Raw genomic sequence first — 19,242 nt, forward strand, 5'->3', positions numbered from 1 at the left:
TCTCTCTCTCTCTCTCTCTCTCTCTCTCTCTCTCTCTCTCTCTCTCTTTCTCTCTCTCTTTCTCTCTCTATACACACATATACATGCACACACATATGTGTATGTATATATTTCTATGTTATATGTATATGTACATGTGTGTATAAAAGGGCACATCCAATATAGAGATATGGTTGTTTGGGGTTTTTTTTGAGTAGAGGGAAGTACCCAAGAATAACTGCTGTGATACGCAGCAACAACCGAAGTCCCTGACTATTGTTCCATGAGCTCATATTTCCATCTTCCTCCCTGTGCATTGCTGTCCCTCATGATTGAAATGAACTCCCCTCTCACACTTTGAATTGTTGTATTCCTCCAATGCCCAGCATAGGGACTACCTCCTCATCCTCCAAAAAACCTTTCTTGGTCTCCCTCACCATTAGGTTCTCTCCCTTTCCCAGTTATTAGGCATATACTTATTGCCTCCCTTCCACAGAATGTAAGCCCCTTGAGGGCAAGGGCTATTCTTCATTTTGCCTTTGTATCTCCAATACTTTGCGAAGTGTCTGGCTCATAGTAATTTAATAGATTCCTTTTGGTTTGAAGTGGACGGAAGCTCTTCTGATATCATGAGTCCAGGGTTCAGAGTGACAAACCGCACAGCAACAGTGGGCACTAGCCATTCCAAACAGCCAGTTGTAATGGTCGATTCCCTATGGGTGGGAGTGAGAGATCTGCCAAGACATCCATGTGCATGTGATCTCCTAGAGAAGATGCACATTTCTACATCCCCTTTCACTTTCTCTTGCTTTGTATATTGGTGATTATGAGGAGGAAGCACCTTTGGAGATTGCCTTGTCTGGTAGTTCCCAGACTGCAGGCTCCAAACGCATGAGCAAGCTTGGAGCTATTTCGAGTGGTCCGCAAACCCAAATGCACGCGAAATATACCTTCTGTAGACTGAATGAACAGTTTGTCTCACAGTTAATAAATACAATGATATACAAATTCACTTAAATGTTACTGAATTCAGAGCTTTTTGTCATCCCTTACTTTGCCTTTTTGTATCTCCAGATCTTAGAACAGCACCTGGCATATAATAAGTGCTTAATGAATGTTGTTTTTTTTAACCAATTAATTTACATTAATAATAAAATGACCTTGGGGTCATTTGGGTTCCTGAAGAATTTGACATCACAAATTCTCCCTACAATTTGTAGATGAGAATATCAAGGTCTGGACAGGAGCACACAATGAGTGAATGCTAGAGCTGGGTGCTGAACTCTGCCTTTTGGTCTTTCTATGGAGCTATTTTGTAGCTGAAGCTCTCACCACCAGCTCTGTGTGCTCAGAAGACTTTGCCTTTGCCTCTCCCCCAGAATTTACTGAAACCCAATGGGAGGACAGAATCCTGGCCCTACTGGCTTGATGTAAAATGTTTAACGTGAGATCTTTGTGCTGAGCTCACATGCCACATAAAAGGATTTAATCTAATGTTATATGAACCTTAGCTGTCTCTGCTTTTCCCTTAGTGGTTTGTTTGGATGGAAGATGAAGAGTAATGTGAAGGGGAAAAAGCATTAGATATGTTCGTGGACTAAAAGCAGAGAAGACTTATCAAAAGTCACTCCTTTTAAAAAGAAAAAAAAATAACTTACTTTGACATAGCACCCTATGGCCCACCTATGTCTTTTGATGTAACTCTCCTATTTCTGTCTGGTCCATTCAGTCTGGTTATTGACCAGGCAATTCAGTCCTAACATTCAGGTGGCTAATCTGTATATCTGTTTTATTTTCTCTCTGTCTCTGTCTCTCTTTGTCTTTGTCTCTTTCTTTCTTTCTCCTATCTCCCCCCTTCCCTGGGTCTCTCTGTCTCTATCTGTCTAAACTCCCCAATTAGAATATAACCTCTTTGAAGGCAGGGGCTCTTTGAATTTTAATTTGTAACTGCAGTACTTAGTAGTGCTTGGCATACTGTAAGTATTTACTCCATAATTGGTGATTGATTTTAGGAGACGGGATGGGATTTTTACTGCTAGGGAAGCCACCTCTTGATTCTGCTAATGGAAAACTCTTGGAGAGAGAGAGAGAGAAGCCAGTGTGGAGAAATATGGAGCTTTGTTTCCCTGCTCGGGAGATCTGGGTACATACCTTCCCAAATTGAAGGAAGAGGAACAGCCATGGGTTCTATGCCCACTTCCTCATGCTGGAAGAAGTAGGTGAGGTTCTTAGGCAAGCTGTCTTCTTGCACAGTCAGCCAGCTGACCTGGGAGTACGAACCATTGATGCTAGTGACAGGTCCAAGCTGTGCATCCAGAGGCCGTGAGTTCTCATCTTTCCAATATGTTTTAACAACATTGGGGAAAAAATCCTCCAGCAGGCAAATGTAGGTCCCGGATCGTTTTTGCTTCACCTCTTCCAAAGCAGGGAGAAAAAATATAGGCTTTGGTGCTTTCTTTTTGTTAGGAGAATCTAAAGAGAAAACCAAAGAACAAAAAGATAATTATTGGAAAAACTGAAAGGTTAATATTGGTGCCAGCCAATGCAGGTCAAAAGAAAGTCCTGAACCTCAATACTATCAGGGACAAGGATAGACGCCACTTAGGCCTCCTAGGGAACCATTTTTTTAGAGTCACAGAATTTCAAAGTTGTAAAGGAACTTTACAACAGTGGGGGCGGCCAGGTAGCACAGCGAGTAAGAGCACCGGCTCCAGTGTCGGGATGACCTGGGGATCGAATCTGGGCTCAGATACTTAGCACCCACCCAGAAACACCTGGCTGTGTAACTTTGAGCACGTTACTTAACCCCAATTGCTTTTTTAAAAAAAAAGAAAAGGACCACAGCAGTCATCTAGTCCAACCCAAAACTGAAGAAATGTTCCATATATATCATACCCAAGTGTTCATCCAGCTGAGGAAACCCCTACTTCTGGAGGCAGCTCCATCCACTTTTGGATGGTTTGAATTGTTAGAGAGATTTTCCTTATATCGGATGGAAATTTGCCTCTTTCCAACTCAGCTCTGCCATCTCAGGTCAAGCAGCAGAACAGGGTGAAACTCTCTTCCAGACAGCAATTCCTTAAAAGATTTTACCACATTATTTCTGGGTATTCAACAGTTTTGATGATGCAACACATTGCATAGGAAATCTGCCCTTCAGGATGGGAGATGATATTAAGAATGGCCATTCTTGTAAACTGACTGGCTTGTGAATTTCTTTTAGAATTAAACCAGATTTTTTTTTTCTCAGTAATGCTGAGGAAACAGTTTTTCTCTCTGTAGACCTAATTCTAATGTCATCCAATTGATTTGATTTTATACAGGCTCAAATACTTGAGAAAGTTTTAACAAAGCACATTATGTTGTTGCCAAAAGGTATTTCATATGGAAGTAAACCAGACTGCAATTTTTGCTTTCGAACATGAATATGGAACTTTCAAATTCTCAAAAATTCTGGTCAGAAAAATATTTATAGCAGCTTTTCTTTTTTTGCTTTTTTTTGGAGGGGGGAAGGCAGGGAAGTTGGGGTTAAGTGACTTGCCCAAGGTTACATGGCTAGTAAGTGTTAAGTGTCTGAGGCTAAATTTGAACTTAGGTCCTCCTGACTCCAGGGCTGGTGTTCTATTCACTTCACCACCTAGCCACCCCAAGCAACTTTTGTTGTCGTGGCAAAAAATTGGACATTGGGAGGATGCCCATGAATTGGGAATTAGCTGAACAAGCTGTGGTGTATGATTACAAGGGAATATTTTTGTGCTGTAAGAAATGACAAAGTAGGATGATTTCAGAAAAAGCTGGTAAAACTTATATGAACTGATACAAAGTGACATGAGCAGAATCAAGAGAACATTGTACACAGTAATAATATTTTATGATGAAGAACAATGAACCAAGATAATACCAAAATATTTATGATGAAAAATGCTATCACCTTCAGAGAAAGAACTAGTGTTATCTGAATACAAACCAAAGCCTACTATTTTCACTTTCTTTCTTTTTTCTTTTGTTCCAATTTTCTTGCATAAAATGATTAACATGGAAATGTTTTAGATAATTGCATGTGTATAACTATGTTGGATTGCTTACTGTCTGGGGAGGGGGGGGAAAGGGAGGGAGGGTTTGAATTTGGAACCCAAAACTTAAAAACAACCCAAATGCTATAAATCATTTTTACATGTAATTGGGGAGAAAAAAATAAATATTATTTTAAAAATTCTGCTCAGTTTTTAAGTTTACATTTTTCTTGATTTGTCACAAGAAAATTATTAGGTTTCTCAGGAGTATATTATTTCATACTCCTTCCAAAAGTATAAATTACATCTTAAGTTTGAAAAACCAAGCAGTACATTAAAAAAAATAATTCTAAACGTTCAAATTTGCCTTCTGTTGATAAACCTCATTTTATACCTGAGATTACTGGAAACTGATGGAAACATGACTGAAACACTTACTTGTCACGATAAGCTTTGTCCCTTCACCAAAGACTTTAACAGGTCCCACTATGGTGCAGCCAGCTACAAAAACCATCTAAGAACAGAACATCTGTCGCTTTCTGATGCTTTTTCCCCCTAGCAATTGTTTTCTAGAGGAGGGGTTGACTTTATTTCGTATATTATTATCTTATATATCAAGATACACATTTACCAGAAATAATGCATTGTACCTTATCCAAAACATTACATAGAAATGATTCTGTTCTTTTCAAAATGGCCTTTACCTTCTGAAGTTTTACATGAGTTTTAAACATTATTAAAGCCTCCCATTGGAAAAATTCTGATTTTTCATGCCTTTTCCTAGGTTGAATTTACCTAATAATTGGGAATTTTCTATGTATCTCAGCATCTCTCCGAAACAGATACATTTAATCACTTATTTTCCCCTCCAGCCCTCACCCCCACTGTGACTTTGTCTATCCAATTGGCAAAAAGATTATTCCAGATCCCTTTTTTTTTTTATTAAGCAATCGGGGTTAAGTAACTTGCTCAAGGTTACACGGCCAGCTATTCCTGGGTATAGTACTGAGTGTCTGAGCCTGGGATTCGATCCTCAGGTCATTCCAACACTGGAGCCGGTGCTCTCACTGGCTAAGCCACCTGGCTGCCCCTAAGCAACTGGGGTTAAGTAACTTGCTCAAGGTTACACGGCCAGGTGTTTCTGGGTGGGTGCTAAGTGTCTGAGCCTGGGATTCGATCTCCAGGTCATCCTGACACTGGAGCCGGTGCTCTTACTCGCTGTGCTACCTGGCCGCCCCAGATCCTTTCTAATTATAGCTTACATTGGGAACTGTGAAGAGACTGATGATACCCTGAGGGCTGCTAGTGAGAACTGACTAGATCATGAGGAGTGAATATGGCATCATAATGGAGCTGCCAGAGGGGTAGAAATGGCCAATGGATTCACCAACATTTCATTCAGTTCTTCCACTGAGGTTCTGCACTGATGTCTCCTTGTGCAATGGAGGGATCTGGCTTCTTAAAAGTTTATGCCAATATTATCACCAGCTTTGGTATGTTCTTCCAAGATGGGCACCAAGCTGTGTGCCCACCATCCCCGCACCAGCCAAGCTATGTTTGGTGAAGCTCCTCATGAGTTGTTGATTTGGTGGTGAGGGGCTGGAGAGACTCATGAGTCACATACACTGTAAAGCTATACCAGCCTCAGAGGGACTGGAGGAATCAGTTAATTAAATGTGAAATCGGATTTTCACTTTAGTCAGGTTTTCTTTTTTTATCCAGAGTAGTTCATCAGTTTAATTTCCCAATATTGTAAAATAATGAAAAGATACAGCAAAGTAGCATAGGCTGCATAGTCTCTCTCTCTCTCTCTCTCTCTCTCTCTCTCTCTCTCTCTCTCTCTCTCTCTCTCTCTCTCTCTCTCTCTCTCTCGTCTTTTACTGTGTGCACCCACCCCCTCCAGAACAAAATTGTTTCCCTATTCCCACTAATTCCAACAATATCCTCACAGTCATCCCCACTGGAAAATAACTTATACACACTTAACTCATAGACATTCAACAACTGTAGGTTTTTGCTCTTTCCCAAATGGACCACACCTCATTTTATACCTGAGATTACTGGAAACCGATGGAAACATGACTGAAACACTTACTTGTCACGATAAGCTTTGTTCCTTCACCAAAGACTTTAACAGGTCCCACTGTGGAGCAGCCAGCTACAAAAACCATCTAAGAAGCTCACTCTGTGAGCAGAATCAAGGCACATCATGGGGTCAAAGGGTTTGTCTCTGTGGTATTTTTTCTTGTCTGTATATTCTCCATAAATGTACCAAACCTCAGCCAAGTTTTCAATGAACTTTAGTTATCCAACCTGCATTGAATCCTTAGAATTTTTTTTCTCCTTTCTTCCTTTATTCTCTCATTCCTTCTCTCAAAATACTCATTACAGCTCCACAAAATAAATTTACCAAATCTTAGTTATGTTTTCAATGAACATTAGAACTCCAATTTATGCATTAGGATTGATTTCTCTCTAAATTTCTTTCTTTCCTTCTCTTTTTTTACCCTTATTCCTTTTGTTACTCCTCTCAAAATACTCCTTTTGGTTTTGTGACATTTTTCTAATTTATTTGATTACTTAGAGAACATGCCCACTCTTGCAAAGATTAAAAAACCTCAGAAGGAAACCAAGTGTCAGTCACAGTAAGTGTTCTGACCTTTATTTCTTGGTGGTGAGAAAACACCTGGGGTACTTAGAAAAATTCTTTAGTCATAGTTTCCTTCCAAGTGGTCGAATAATCTCCTTAGTGACTATGACCTGGTGCCTTTTCTTTTTTTGGCTACCCTTCTCCATTTGAAGTTAGGTTGTCCCTGAATCCTCTGGGAAATGTGAAAGTCAGTGTCATAGAGATGGAAAAGAATTTGGGACCTGGACTGAAGAGACTCAGGGTCAGATTCTGCCTTTGACTCTAAGTGTGTGCCTTTGGCAAGTCACTATTTCTCTAAGCCTCAGTTTTCCCATGTATGCAACAGGGATTGAAATTACATCAATTTTGTAAGGATGAAATGAGTTAACAGATATAAAATGCTTTATAAGCTGGAAGGTTTTACTGATAGAATAATCAGTTTTCTTGTCATTATCATGGAATTTAGATCTTGAGAGGATCTTAGTAATTGTCTAGACCAGGATGTCTTCACATTTTTTTTGTCTTTTTGCATTGGGTCCCTTGGGCAGCAGTCCAATGGGCTCCTTCTCAGGATAATGCTTTTAAATACAGAAAACAAAGTGCGTCGGAGTACAAGGAAACTAAGTTCATTGAAACATCATGATAACAATATACATAGACATACGTATATATGTAACTATACACACGTGTATATCTCTATCTGTGCATGTATACATAAAGTTCACAGTGCCTAGAACCCCTGGCTCTAACATTCCTCTATTTTATAGAAGGAGGTACCAAGGGGTTGTGACCTACTCAGAATCACACAAGGAGGGAAGAAAAGACAGAGTTGCAGTTTGAGCCCAGGTGACTCACAGCCATTTTTAAAAGATATCCAAGAGACTTCTGTGAATAGATCACACTTGATTGCCAAACTATGAAGCTCAACTTCTACTGTGAAGTCATTCCCACGGTCACTGATCCCTAGAATTTTCTAGCTTAAAGGACCCCGATGACCATTTTGTCTTGTGGTTGGCAAACTATGGCTCCTGCCCACCACCCCTGCCTGTTTTTGTTTGGTCTGTGAGCTAAGAATGGTTCTTACATTCATGTAAAATCTAGCCTAACCCATGCCCTCCTAAGAATTCCCATTAGAACAGAACTATCAAGTGGTCATCTAACTTTTCTTTGATGACATCTAGTGAAGGGAAGCTCACTCCCACCTAGTCCCTTGTGGGGCAGTTCTCAGGAGGAAGTCCTTCCCAACCTCCAGCCAAGCTGACCTCTTTGCAAACAACTTCTTCCATGGCTTCCAACTGTGCCCCCTGGGGCCAAGCAGAACATGTCTGATCTCTCTTGAATAGTCATAGGTATGACAGAAAGTACATTTATGGTTTTGGTGTTTTGTGAATGACCTTTTAGATAAAAGAATACCTTAAATAATAAAAAAAGTCGCAGGTAAAAGTGTGGCACATTGAGTTCCATGCAGCCTGATTTTTACTATTAATGAGATTTTAATGGTTGTTAAAATTTCGGTAACTTTTCTTTCATACAATAGAATCTTATGCAATCACTATGAAGCCACAGTGAAGTCAAAGGTACAGGAGGAGGAATCGTAGGTATAAAAATGAGAAGGTTGGTTTGCACCTTACACAGTTTTTACCCAGAGAATTTTATCAGGCACATTTGCAAAAACAAAATAGTATAACAATAAGGACACAGAAAAATCCTTTGAAGTAGTCCAGCATCTCCCCTGAGCCTCGGTCCATTGCACCCATTCTCTCCAGAACAAAATGATTTCCTCACTGCCACTAACTTCAAGTACTCACAGCTGTCCCACCAGAAAATAGCCCACTTAGCTCAAAGACATTGGTGGCTGATCCTAATGGATTCAGCCTTACTTTTTACCTGGGATTACTGGAAACTGATGGGAACATGATTGAAACACTTACTTGTCACAATGAGCTTTGTTCCTTCACCAAAGACTTTAACAGGTCCCACTGTGGGGCGGCCAGCTACAAGAACCCTCTAAGGAGCTCACCCACAGCCAGTGACAGAATCAAGGTACAGTGTGGGGCCAAAGAACTTGTCCCCATGGTATTTTTTCTTGTCTGTATCTTCTCCATAAATCTGCCAAACCTCAGTCAAGTTTTCAATGAACTTTAGTTATCTAACCTAAACATTTGCATTGAATCCTTAGAAATTCTTCCCTATTTCTTTTTTTCTCCGTTTCCTCCTTTATTCTTTCATTCCTCCTCTAAAAATACTCATTCTGCCTCCACAGAAGTTTTTCTAATTTATTTGATTACTCCTTGAGGATACTTGTAAACTAGAAAAAATTCCCATCTTTTTGAAGTGTGAAAAACCTTGGAAGGAAGTTGAATGTCTGTCACAGTAACTGTTTAAAGCTCTGTCTTTTTGTGTCGAGAAAACACCCAAGAATGCAAATGCTAGAGAAAACAAACCAAGCTACATTGTCCTTCCAGACATTCCCTTGGGTGACAGGGGTCTGGGTGGCCAATGCTTAGCACCTAATTTCTTGTATATGAAATGACTCCTCATGTGAGCATGTAGGCTGTACCTGAATGTTCCAGATTGCAAGAGAGTAAACATTAGCTTGTCTCCAGGAGAAGGGAGGGTGGTGTCAGATGGAAAAAGCTTTAGATCCAGAGTTAGGAGAGACCAGATTCGAATCCTGCCTGAAAGATATACTAGCTATATGATTGTAGGAAAGCTATTTTGTCCTTCCACGACTCATTTTCCTCATCTGAACAATGGGAATGCAGTCATTATTTCAGTGTTGAAGTGACCAAATGCACTGTTGTATTTAAAATGTTTTCCACAGTCCTTATTGTCAGTTATTGTTTTCCCAGGATTCAGAACTGGAAGGGATTATCTGGTTCAATTCCCTTATTTTATATAAGGTACAACTGAGAATGGGGAGTGTTTAAGTCACCCGAGTCACCCAAGGATCTGAAGGTTAGCAGAGCTGGCATTCAGATAGGGGTTCTCTGAATATCAACTCCTTAGTATAAGATTGTGTTCAGAATCCCCACATTCAGAATCCCGTCTGACTATCAGCATACAAAGCTCAGTGACCTGGTTGTCACAGAACGTACCTGTCACAATGAGTTTCGTTCCAGAGCCAAATACTTTGATGTATATTCCAGCACAGTGTCTGAGCCCTTTACAAAATCTCCAAATCTAAGAGCGCTCTAAAGATATCCAGCCACAGAACATTCTGTCCTCCCCACTTTATATCTTCCATTGGCACAGTGAATAGAGCACCAGTCCTGGAGTCAGGAGGACCTGAGTTCAAATCTGACCTCAGATATTTAACATTTACTAGCCATGTGACCTTGGGCAAGTCACTTAACCCCAACTGCCCTCCAAAAAGCAAAAAAAAAAAAATGAAAGAAAAGAAGAAAATATATATAAAAACACGTATCTCCATTTTCTCATGTCTGCTCTCCTATATTTCATTGATTGATTGTCTAAATCAACTGTTCTCAAAGTGTGTTCTAGGGGTCCTTGGGGGTCCACAAGATCAAAACTATTTTTTACATTAATGCTAAGATGATTTCATTTCTAGTAGGATAAATAAAGATAGGTAGAACCCATACAAATTTTAAAAATATTTGGAGGTGGGGTCCTCAATAATTTGAGGAGTGTAATGACTACAGGGACCAAAAAAGTTTGAGAATCTCTGGCCTTATTGATTGATTCATCCATTCAGTCAGTAATCCATTTCAGGGATATTTCCTACTCCCTTATAGCATGCCAAGCAGAGCTGAGAGCTGTGCTCCCAAACTGAATATTTCTTCTGTTACTGCCTGAATCATTCTTATGGTGGCTCATAGTTTCTAAGGAACCATCCCTAGCTTTCTCTGTATCTCTGTTACCTAAATGATTCTAGGATATCTGGGGGACTCGGATGGCCCTGATCAAATAGCTCTGAGACTTTAGTAGCTTGCTTCCCTGATTGGGTGAAGGATCACATCAGAGGTGTGATAACTAGAACAGAATTCTCTCAGTTGTAGCTTAGGTAACCTGAAATATGGTTCCTACTTCAAAAGTAAAATTCTGAGTTTCTGAAATTATATTTAAAAGCAAGAGGTAAACAGGACTTCCATCCCTTCTTTGAAAAGGAAGGAGATTATAGGCATGGAACATTGCATATATTCTCCAACTGGGTTACAGTGTTGATTCCTTTGGCTGAATCCTCTCCCCTCCCTGCCCTTCCCCTTCCCTCTCCTCTCCTCTGTTACCCAGGATGTTGCTCTGGAAAGGGGACACTGAGGGATTATATTAAGAGAGGAAAGTAACATAAAGATAAAAAAAGATAAATGAAATTTTTTTTTGTAAATAAACAAAGAATGAGAGGGGGCCATTCCTGCAATTAGAAATAAGGAAATCATTACTTCTAATAACAATAGCTCACATTTCAATAGTGCTTAATGTGTGGTGCTCTTTTCATCCATTAGCTCAGATGACTTCACAACAACTCTGGGAAGTGTGTTATTTTTTTAACCATATCTTACAGGTGGGGAAATTGAGGCTCAGAGAGATTTGGCGACTTACCCAGGATCACACAGTTGTGAATGTCTGGTGGGATTGAGGTTTTCTTGACTCCAAGCTCAGTATTCTGGACATTACACCTTTCCACGAGTGTCTGTGGACTGTCAGTCTTGAAGACTGGATTTTTATTTGCCAGTTTAGGCAGGGTGAGGAAATGAAGGGGTTTACACTGCATCCAGTCATTCCCTGGGCACAGCTGTAACCCAAGTCATGGCAGAGAAGCTGCTACAGTGACTACCATCCTCCGTGGAGAATGCATTTGCTGGCTCCAAAACGCCACTTTTCCTTGCATTCTGAAATGGCCATTCTGCTTTTCAGGAGAGGGCAGGGTGGCGGAAGCTGAACAGGGATGCTGGCTGGGCTTGCTTAAGGTTCCCTGCATGGTTACCCCCAACCCCCAGCCCATGAGCTTGCAGAACCCCGGGGAAGAGAATAGAGTCTAGCAGCCTACCCTCAGAGGCATCATTTCCCACAAATACAGTGTTTGGGGGGAGGTGGGGGGGCGGAATGTATCCTCACCCTTCAGCTCTCAATGCAGTTTGCCTAATTAAGAACATACTTAAGGATCAGGGAGCAGGTACAATCAGTCCTGCTTGCTTGTGGTTGGACAGAGACAAAGATGAGAAGCAGAAGACCATGGAGGGTGATTTGGAAGGACTTGAGTCCAAGTAATGCCCCTGGGGGGCGGCGGAAGCAGGGCTACGCGGATTCAAATCCCACTCTGCCATTTGTGTGTGATGGCAAGTCAAGATGCCTTTCGGTTCTTAGCATCAGAGATTTCAGGCTGGACAAGTCCGGGGTCATGTGACATAAAGCCTCATAGACTCCCTTTCTTCCTTACAACCCGGATAAGCTCCTGATTCCCTAAGAGTGCACCCAACTTTTCTGAAGGTCTCTTTTGTCACCTATTTGCTAATAGTTAGACCTTGTAGAGCACGTGGCAAAGAGCCCATCTGATCCCATCTTTCAAAGGGTGGATTAGAGAGGGTCCATTTACATGGAAGTGTCATCATCCAAGATGCTGAAGTGTTAGCTATTCACCCCCATATGGGCATCTTCATGAGCCTTAACTGTCCAGCCCATGGCAGAATTTGAGGGAGGGGAGTCCTGCTGTCATGCATGAGCAGTCACCCACGTTTTCTTTTGGACCCTCATCCATGTTTATATAAATTCTATACCTTAAGTGTCTGCCCTGGATGAGGACCACCACAGGTGAGACAAATGGGACAGATCCAGCCTCAGCCTTGGCAAAGCTCACCCATCATCATCTATAGAAAAGTCCCTAAATCCAAAAAGCTTAGTTTCGTGCCACTGCTAAATCATTTCAGGTTATTCTCATTAAAAAGCTACCTTCCTCTCACCCCCAAGTATGTCTGCCTCGCCCTACTTTACATCCCATGTGAACATATTATTCAGAAACGTCAGTTCCATCGGGATTAATCCAGTCTCTTGGGAATGACCAACCTCCATGTTGGTGCGGGGGGGAGAGTGCTGCTTTTGGTGGGTTTGAAGGTTCATTTTTTAGCTATGTGACTATAAAGTGGGTAAAGTCTCTGAACCTCAGTTTCCTTACTTGTCAAATGAAGGCATTAGACTACATGTCCTCTGGGTTCCTTTTTGGCTTGAAATTCTATGATCTTAATGATCTGGTAAATGAAGATCGTGCCTGTGGAATTGTTGACCTAGGTGGTTGGGTGAGGGGTCCTGAAGTCCAACAGAGAAGCGAGCCGATGCTAATTGTTTCTGTGAGAAGTCTCTTAATCAGTTTACAAAGAACACTTTGACCTATCCAGGGCCTTTGTCTGCCCACACCAGACTCTTTAGGTTTTATACCTCGTGGGTTCTCTGTTCACAGATGGCACTTGGAATTCCAGCTGTGGATCACAAGTCAAGAATCAGGGAGGGAGATGCATGTGTGTTTACATCAGTGTAGTTTAGGTGAAGGCCTTTCTTCTGAAAAGTATTTTAAAAGTTTAAAGCTGGAAGGGATCTCAGAAGTCACTTAAACCCACTCTTTTATTTTACAGAGGAGGAGACTGAGGCTCAAAGAAGTAACTTGACTTGTCCAGAATCACCCAAATGATAAACAGCAAAGTCAGAATTCAAACCCAGGTCTCAGAACCCCAAAACCAGAGCTTTCCCCACTGCACTGTTCTGCCCCCTTGAATGGAAGCTCCTAAAAGACACAGATTGCTTGTCTTTGCATCCCGCTCCCCCCCTCCCCTGACCCGGCTCAGTGTTGGCACATAGTAGGTGCTTCATAAATGTGCATTGAATTTACCTGAATTCCCTCAGATGTGGATAAGAAAGAAGAAAAAACCACTCACCACTCCCGAGGACTATGAGCTGAGTGCCTTCTGCAAAGTTTTTGATCCAGCTTGAGCTATCACACTGATCACCTGCTAAACAAAAATATCCAGCACCACACACAGCTTATCCTGGGGTGTGAATGTTCCGCAACGAAGACAGATAAGCAGCCAGAACTCCAAAACATCTTCACATCTGTAACTCGGCTGCTTGATCATGGGGCAAGTCCAGAGATTGATTGTTTCTTGGATTCTCTGATGGCAAGCAAATCTTCCCAAGAGGGATGGAATGGACTGCACACTTCTCAATAAGTGAGCAAGGTCACAGTGTCCTTGAATGGTCCACAGAAAAGACAGTCTCTTAATGGGGTCTGCAGGGATGGAAGTGAATAGAAGAAAGAATAAATTAGAAACAGAGTAAAATATGAAAATGAAATGGATGTCTGAGGAAGAATCATAATAAAGCAGCTCATCATCTCACAAGGAGGAAACTGAGGCCCAGAGGGGAAGGTTCTTGCCCAAAGTTATATAGACAATGAGCAGCAGAGCCAGGATATGAGCTCATTAAATGACACCGAATCTTCACCTTGGAACTCTACCGGCAGAACCACTTATAAATTAACTCTAAGGGTGTGTGTGTGTGTGTGTGTGTGTGTGTGTGTGTGTGTGTGTGTGTGTGTGTGTGTGTGCACGTGTGTGCATGTAGGTGTGTATGTAAGGTGGGGAGATGGGGGAGAGACAGAGAGAAACCACAAAGGACCTCTGACAAGAGAAGAGAAGAAATGAGGAGCCCACATCTGCTCTTAGCAAGAGTCAGTTTGGGGGACAGCCACATAGAAAGCAGGCAGTCCTGCTGTGCCTTTTCCCAGTGCATGGGTGAATGGGAAGCTCCACCTGAGCCAAGTTTGCTTTTTGGTTCTGTTGAGCTGACAATTTAACTGGAAGTCTACTGTTAGTTGCTCTCTGGGAACGGACTCCTCACTTCTGTGCTCTCTCAGTTACCAAGTTGGGCTCATTCCAGTCCCCTAATTCCTCCTCCATCCATCTACCCCTTCCTCCCTCTTCCCAGCACCACAAGCCTGGTCTGGGTCCTTGAACATCTTCAATGGGTAGTTACCTCATTACAGGTTTTCTCATCTTTACTCTTCCCAAATGGACCTTGTTTGCATCTGACACATTTAAGCTATCCATTTGAATGTGAATTCATAGTGGCTAGGCTGACCACACACAGAAAATTCACTTCTCTTTAAAAGAAATCTTCTGGTGAGAGATTTAAGACCTGGAATTTTACCTGTTTCAGATAATGAAAATAAAATGTTTCTTCACAGAAGCTGGGATTCTAACAATTTCTATGATGCCTCCAGCAACATAAATGAAAACCTAATGCAAAAATTTCAGAATTCTGATCAATCTAGTTACCAATTATGACTTCAGAGGACTGATGGTTAAAGCATACCTCCTACATCTCATCTGAGAGATGGTGGAATACTGGTGCAGAGTGAGGCATACACTGTCAAACTAATCCAGGTTTCCTTAACTGTACATTTTGTTAAAAACAAAACACGATGTCAGTTCTTTTTGAAGAGGAAGAGTCATTGGGAAGTATCAGTGATATCAAAAGGAGAGCATTAGCAAAATATTTTCAAGAGATGAAGACTCAACAAATCACCATTCATTCATTTAGCCAATCAATAAGCATGGTACATGCACTGGGCTAAGTGCTAGAGATAAAAAAAATCATGATCCTGACCCTCTAGGATTCAGAAGACTACATCCACATGACATACACATAGTGTAAATTGAAGGTTATATAAGAGGGAAAGCATTTGCAATATGTATTTGGGGAACTACTCGGCCAGTGACTCCATAAAGATTTATTAAGCAGCTAGGGCATTAAGGTGGCACATAGAGCACAGAGCACCGGGCCTGGAGTCAGGAAGACTCCTCTTGATGAGTTCAAACACAGCCTCAGACACTTACTCTCTGTGTGACCCTGGGCAAGTCACTTCACCCTGTTTCCTCAGTTTCCTCATCTGTAAAATGAGCTATAGAAGGACATAGCAAACCACTCCAGTATCTCTGCTAATGGGATCACAAAGAGTCAGGCATGACTGGAAACAACTGAACACCAAAACACCTACTATGTGGTAGGCATTGTGCTAAGCAAACAACTATGTACATACATGCTTTGTACAGGATGGATAGGAAATAATCAACAGAGGGAAGCACCAAAATTGAGAGATGTTGGGGACAGGGTGGCAGAAGGTGGCATTACAGCTGGCACTTGGATGAATCCAGGGAAGCCAAGAGTGGAAGATGGGAAAGGAGAGCACTCCAGGCATGGGGGGGGGGGTGTGGCAGCCAGAGAAAATGTCCAGAGTGGGGACCTGGAGGATCTTTGAAGGAATGGAGACCAGTGGTGTTCCCAGAGCACAATTGTGACCATATTAAGCCCTCTATGTAAAGAACTCCAGCGACTCTCTGTTACTGCTAAGATAAAATTAAAATGCCTGTTTGGCATTTAAAACTCATCATGGTCTGAGCTAAGCCTGCTTTCACAGACGTATCACACATGAATGTATTAATCTTCAAGCATTTGAAAGTCCAGGCAAAGTGACCTTCTTAATGGTCTTCCTCATAAGAAAATCCATCTCCCACCTCCATGCCTTTATACTAACTGTACTCCATAACGGGACAACTTCCCCCCACCTCCTTCTCTAGGAAATCCTAGACTTCTTCAAAGATCCAGGCCAACTTTTGTCCAACAGAGGGGCTTTCATGAATTCCCTCCTACTACCAGGGTCTCCCACATCTCCAAATTAGATCGTATTTCCTTTTTATGAAAGGCAGCATGGAGTAAGGGATAGAGAGCTGTCCTCAAAATCAGGAGGGCCCAAGTTCAAGTCCTGCCTCTAATATATGTGACCCTGGGCAATTAATTGAAGCTCCCAGTAACCCAGGCAAGTGTCAAAGGCTCTGGTCTCTATTGATAGAAGGAGTTCCCTCACCTGGGAGTTCCTGATAGGACCGAAACCAAAGATCCAGTCATTGTCTCATATTTTGGACACATTTTTTACTTTCTCAGGTATATGGACATGTTGCTTCACCCCTAGAACATGTGGTTCTTGAGGGGAGCTTTCATTTTTTTTTTGTATCCCTAGGATTTACATAATGCCTGAAGGAACTTTTTTTTTACTGGACCTGTAAGATCATTGTAGGGATCTCCCAGTGAGGAAGCCCCTCAACCAATGTAGATGAATATACTCTGAAACATATGGTATTAGAGAGTAACCAGGGACATGGAAAGGTTGAGAGACTTTGTGTAGAAGATGCCTAATAAATGCTTGTTGATAGATGGAAACTGTGTGAGCTTTTAATATTAGATGAATGCTTTTGAAAAGAGCAGATGGTAATTTTTGGAGCTTCATTTCCCACAGAGAATACTAACAAAATATTTTTTCAAGGAAGTTCCTGAATTCTTTATTGTTTCAATTGCATATGTTGTACAAAAAGCGGAAAATTTATAGAATTCTCATCCTTTTGTCATTTTAACTTTGGCTCCTGAAATTATTCATTTTGCTTGGATTTCCCTCCAAAGCACTGTCAGTCCCCCACCCCTATTCACTATGTGCCCCACCCCTAGCTCCATGACCACAGATCTCCCTCCCTCCCTGCTTCTACTTCAGGTCTTGGTCATCTTTAGCAGGGCTTCTTAAATTTTTTTCCACTTTTCAGCCAAAAAATGTTTACATGACCCCAGGTATACAGGTATATAAAATAAGTATACAAATCAAACATTTGCTGATAATAAATCATAAAGAAATTTATTTTAAAACATTTCTTTGGTGTAATTTAATTTCACCATTTATGAAAGATGAAAGCAAAAAAGCATACTAATGACATGGATGTGCTTGTTTATTTTTGCATAAAGAATTAGATCTTGGTGGAATATTTGATGCTGCAGGACATAGACCATCTTTAGCAATTTTCAATGCTGATCTATATTTTGATTTTATAATAATCAATGCTGAGAGTGCCACTTTGCATAAATACATAGTCCAAAATGGGAGAAATTTGCTTAGGGCCATTTCAGAAATTGTTGGAAATTCTGTCCTAATGCCAAGCCAAATTTCACTTAACAAGTTTTTAGGAAACTCAAGTTTTAAACATGTGTCTCTTGAGAACTTGGCAAATTGTTGTGTGTTCAAAACCAAAGCTTTAGTGACGTTGTGAGATAATAAAACACAGGCAGGCAGTGCCACAAACACCTCGGATTCATTACGCCTTTGCTTTTGATCTAATTTTTCATCGTTGAATGTTCAGAAACCGTTTACTGTTGCCAAATTTTTCATGATGCCACCTTCAGTTACATGACCCTGTATGGGGTCACAAGCCACAGTTTCAGAGCCCTGGTTTATAGATACACGTTCTCTTTCACTGTTGGTCATACCCTTTTATCCAAGGTTATTGGCAGTTTCTTGAAGGGAACCATGTCTTGGACTCCTTTTATCTTTCCCACAGCATTGGGCACACAGCCTGAATCAACACTTGTTGACTGACAAAGATAATGAACCATCACCACCACAATGAGGAGAAATTGCATCTCAGTGTTGGAAAGCACTTCCCTGGTCACTCAGTCCAAATTCTACCTGAAAAAGCATTTGAGTTCGTTCAGAGGCCTAAAGAATTAAGAGATGATATTCATGTCTTCCTTCTTCCTGTTTCTCCTATTTTTTTTCATGAGGAATATTGGATGCAATTGCTAGCTTTGGTGCATGAGCTTTAAACAGGGGGCCAGACATGGAGTCAGTAAGATCTGGGTTCAAAGTCTGCCTCAGACAGGTGATGATGGATAAGCAGCTTAAGTCATCTCTCAGCATCTCACCCTCTGTAAAATGGGCATGGAAAGAGAACCTATTGCACAGGGTGGAGAAGAGGGTGAGATAACATAATATAGTGTAAGGCTGTCTGCCATAAGAATGGAATGATAGAGTTTGAGAATCAGAAGGCTCTTCAGAAGCTGTCTAGTCCAACTTATCAAACCAATGGAAATGTGAATGATCATGATGGCAATGGAGGGAGTTTGGAACCTGTGGGAGTTTGAGCAGAAATGTGGTATGGCATAGATATGGGCCATGTGGCCTTGGGAAGAAATGCAGGAAGTGCTGCAGGCAGGCTGAGGATGGGAGTGAGAAATGAGGAGGGGGCCCCCAGGGAGGAGGATGTGGGGAGGGATGTGAGCAGGGCAGCATTCTTGTAGGAGTTGCCCTTGGGTGTTGACTACTGTGGTATTCCCAGCATGCACAGTAGTAGGTAGCCTCATCTTCATGTGTTACGGAGTTAATTGCTAGGAATGAAGATGTTTTGTCTTCATTCTTTTCTGCCACAAATTTGTTTTTTACATCACCTAAGGATATTTTGTTAGTGACCATGGTTGTGGAGACATAGAGCAGATGTTGCAAAGGCTGGCTTGGCTTCTGTTGGTACCAGTGTATCTGCTCAAAGGTCCAACCGCCAGACACTCGACAAGTCACCCATGCTGTTTTGCTCAGCTCTTTGGTGATGGAGACTTCAGGCTGCGTCAGTTTTAAAGCTGCATGTCCAACTAGAAATGAAAGAGAACATGGAGACATGAGGAGAATTTGGAGAATTTCTTCTGTTTCTCACCTGATCTGAAAAGAGGGAGAAGGTAACTCACAGGCCCAGAGGGTGGCCACAGCAAGCACTTGGCAGAGGCTCATTCTGGCTGTGCCAGTTG

General features: G+C 41.6%; 1 protein-coding gene across 1 annotated transcript in view; it reads right to left on the reverse strand.

The window, feature by feature from the left end:
- TARP (TCR gamma alternate reading frame protein) overlaps positions 1 to 19,242 on the reverse strand; it is a 36,972-nt gene that overhangs the window by 6,245 nt on the left and 11,485 nt on the right. Inside the window, exons 3-4 of the mRNA XM_069084383.1 lie at positions 13,506 to 13,577; positions 2,131 to 2,451 (exon numbers count right to left, since the gene is read on the reverse strand). Coding sequence (XP_068940484.1) covers positions 2,131 to 2,451; positions 13,506 to 13,577 — 393 coding nt within the window. The remainder of the gene's footprint in view (positions 1 to 2,130; positions 2,452 to 13,505; positions 13,578 to 19,242) is intronic.

The sequence above is a fragment of the Petaurus breviceps genome, unplaced genomic scaffold (genome assembly GCF_028583685.1).
Source record: "Petaurus breviceps papuanus isolate PSGF00001 unplaced genomic scaffold, PetGlider_PUasm1.0 174, whole genome shotgun sequence".
Classification (NCBI taxonomy): domain Eukaryota; kingdom Metazoa; phylum Chordata; class Mammalia; order Diprotodontia; family Petauridae; genus Petaurus; species Petaurus breviceps.